Here is a 3,674-nt window from a genome sequence, read left to right on the forward strand (position 1 = left end):
TTATTTAATCTTTTTTTTCAATTACAATTGCTTCTTCTGTTGCACACTGCTTCCCCCAATTCATCTGAGATGGATTTTGCTTCATCAATTTGGATATGGGAAAAGAAACATGAAAGGGAAACAAAGAGAGGTCAGGTGGGCCCAATCTCTAGACCACCCTTTCTGCAATCAATTAAATTATATAGGGCATCTCTTTTCTTTTTCTCCATCTTTTCCGTTAAAAGGGCTGATCCGTCGGGTACTACTTGTCTGTAATGATGGGCCGGCCCATGGGTCCACTCTATCACCCATTTCTGCCCTTAGACATTCCTTCCCTTTTTTTGCCTTGGCTAAAATATCCACAATTGATTACAATATTAGAATCTTGCGTTCTCGAAGCCGTGTAAATCGCCGACTCTATTCAACGACTTCCTCATTATTGCCACCTTCGCAAGCCGCTCCGCTGCTCTCCAAGCCGACGTTGGCGTCAGCGGCTCCTCATTCTCATCCGAGGATTTCCGCCGTTGATTCTGATTGTCGTGTTCACGTTGAAGTTGCTTTCGCCAGTGCAGCTCCGCCAACTCAGCTTCCAGGCCCCGAAGGCACTCGTCGGCGGAAATGGAGCTCGACTGCATCAGCAACGCACGTGACGAAGAGAGCATGCGGTGAGCACTCGAAAGATCGTTATGCTCTATAAATCGCCTGGCTTCTGATATAGCCTTCGTCGTCACGAACAGATTTTTCAGCCGTTCGATTTTGGGTTCAGATAACCGTATAGCTTGTGGCATTGGCACCACCAACGCTTGCTCCTTCCCGTACACCAATTCTTTACATGAAGGGTCCCTATAACAGCTTTTCAATGACATCACCTGATGGGCCCCAACAGCCGTAACTGGAACTTTCAGCTCCACCAGAAAATCCCTCTCTTCCTCCGCATACAGGTCCCCAAGCCGCACTGTTCCAGAACCCAGCGCCGTAGGCGGTCCGCCACCGCAGGAATATACGGCAACTATTTCCGCCGGAACTGAACGGGAACGGAACTGGAACTGGAACTGGAACTGATGCCTATCTGGAGCTGTAGATCCTGCATCACCACACTTAACAAACCACCCACGCATTTGGCGAAGGCGTCCTCGGCTGACTCGTGAAAGCCGAATGCGCGCACTGGGATCTCCAGATGTGCGAATCGTGTGGTGGTCAATTTAGAATACGTAAACCGTCGATCCGCTGACTTGGCTTTGGGCGACACTCGTTCTTCCTGGCCATCCGATAAGAGCATGATGCTGGCAACGGAATTTCTCTCCCGCCGATCCTCCAACACCTTTGCGGCTTTCCTCAAAGCGTCACCAACGCAGTTACCCTGACTACAGACGAGCCGGTCGATAATGCGCCGCGCCGACCGCTGGCCCTGTGCAGTCATTCTCTTCAACGGCAGCAATCTCTTGGAGAACGCTGAGAATGCGACGATGGAGAGCCGATCCGATGACCCAAGCGACGATATAACAAGCCGCATGGCTCGTTTGAGCATATACAGTTTTGCGCCGCTCATGCTTCCACTGACATCGAGTACTGTGACCAGATCAATCGGAGCGCGACGAGAGGGATCGACGCGCTCTGCCAGTCGAGGAGCCTTCAGCTTCAGTGCTACAACGTAAGTCTCATGGCTCCGGCAGACGGAGACCACTGCTGCCTCCGGAAGCAACTTCACGTCCACATTACTTAAATCTCTGCCGTTTGCAGAGCCGTCGTTGGCGGTTCTCTTGATTGTTGAGTAAGAGTTGGGATTCACGAAGAACCCTTGGAACTCCTCGATTTCATCCTCGTTCGCCTCTGGTATAGGGACGAACAGCGGCTCGTCATCGTCATAAACTCTAGGATCCGATGGTTTAAATTGCTGCTGGTCGTCTTTTTTCATCTTCAAATCTCGAACTGAACAAGGCGGCTCTGTTTCGTTACTCTTCTCTTCCTTGTCTTGTTCAGTCTCTTGTACTGGGTTTTTGTGGATCGCCAATAAAGGAACTTCCTTCCAGTTAGTATTGCAGACAGGGCAGACGAGATTGCTGTGTTTCTTAACGTGAGCAGCAATACACGGAAAGTGGAAAGCGTGAGAGCATTCCGCCGTGAATATGGCCGTTCCTTGCCTCGTCTTCATGCTCTGTAGACATATTCCGCAGCTACTCTGGAAATTTTCCAAACCATAAAAAAGGAACAAAAGAAAAACCAGTCAATTCCATCATCATTCGTCAAAGCATTCCCAAAAACCAACTACCTCTTCTATCGTACAATAGGAAAGCTAGGAATAGAGAGGATTACAGCAATAATTCCTACCCTGGAGAGTCGTAAGCTAGCCTTGAGGAGGGAAAAGTGAGAAAACCTCAAAGGCGATCTGGGAGACGATGGATTCGAAGTCTTGGAAAATCTGAGGCTTGTCGACGCTGCTGAGGCAGCAGCAGCGACACCACCAGAACTAGTAGTCACTGAGGTCGTCTTGCATTGGGGCCTAGGGGTGTCGTGAACAGAGTAAGTCGGAGATGTAACGGTCGTAGTTCTGCAAAGCAAGCTTGGGCTTGATCCTGGATTACACTGCAAGCGAGGCGAGACAAAACCACCCAATTTGGAGCGGTTAATTTGGTGGGAACTGGGGCTGCAACTGCTTTTATGCTTCTCCGCAGTGGCGCTTTCTCGGTCTCTAGAGATGGATGAGCAGAACGCTCTACGCCAACCAGTGCCCATTTTGGTATACCTTTTGAAAGAAATACCAGTTTTGCTTCTGTGCGTCTTCTTCCTCTATATCTCTTTCTACCCTTGTTTGTTTCTTGGATGTTGGAAGGGAAAACTGTGTCTTGGTTGTACTTGCAGTGTTGCCACGGAAGACAAAATAGCAGGATCGGGTGTAAAGAGGTTGATCGAAAAAGAAGAGACAATAAGAGGATTAGATGCAACTTGTGAGGGATGCCTTTCTTTTTTTCCTTTTTTTTCCTTTACAATTGTTTTCTCATTATCCTTTTCTGCTTGCCTTTCTCTCTTTGCTTCGCTTCCACCATTGCTCTGTCAATGGACCCAAAAAGACGAATGCAGCAACAAAAGAGAGCTTTAGTTCTGCCTAAATTAAAAGACTCTCTCTTGAGATCGGTTGTTGCAACGATAGCTCCCCTTTTCTCTCTGAGCCGTATATGGTTATCATGTATGTATATACGGAACCAGAGGCGATAGCTCCCCTTTTCTCTCTGAGCCGTATATGGTTATCATGTATGTATACACGGAACCAGAGGCTTTTTTCTTCTTCTTTTCTTCTGGCTATAATAGAATAGAACCAGAGCTTTTTTGTGAACAGCAACCAGAGCATTTTTCGATGATTATTATTAGTCGTCGATCGAAGGTGACATTGAATTTATCCGGTCACCAGCTGGTGGCGATCGCTTTCGCTTCTTCTTTCATGCTGGGATGCTATAAAATTAGAATTGTTCCTGATTTCGATGTATGTATATGTTGGAATGAACATTGAAAAATTACTAAAAAGAAAATAGAGATTTCTCAACATGATTTATACACTAATGCAGTATGTTGTCCACAATCAAAAAGAAAATAATAGAAACTCCTAACTAATTTCCACAATGGTATTGCAAAATTCTCACTTGTAACCCTAAAACGAAAAATCTCGTAATATCACGATAACTTCAGAGAAAGATGAAGGG

General features: G+C 46.8%; 1 protein-coding gene across 1 annotated transcript; it reads right to left on the bottom strand.

Annotated features, from left to right (window-relative positions):
- Positions 1-310: 310 nt before the first annotated feature.
- LOC149017057 (E3 ubiquitin-protein ligase WAV3-like) lies at positions 311-3,175 on the bottom strand. Its single transcript, XM_089151357.1, is given in 3 exon segments — positions 311-1,001; positions 1,004-2,158; positions 2,308-3,175. Coding segments are annotated over 3 exon segments (2,205 nt in total). The 5' UTR covers positions 2,713-3,175; the 3' UTR covers positions 311-356.
- Between the last annotated feature and the right edge of the window lie 499 nt (positions 3,176-3,674).

This window comes from Hakea prostrata, chromosome 4 (assembly GCF_041222555.1).
Source record: "Hakea prostrata isolate BN-2017 chromosome 4, UWA_Hpros_2, whole genome shotgun sequence".
Classification (NCBI taxonomy): Eukaryota; Viridiplantae; Streptophyta; class Magnoliopsida; order Proteales; family Proteaceae; genus Hakea; species Hakea prostrata.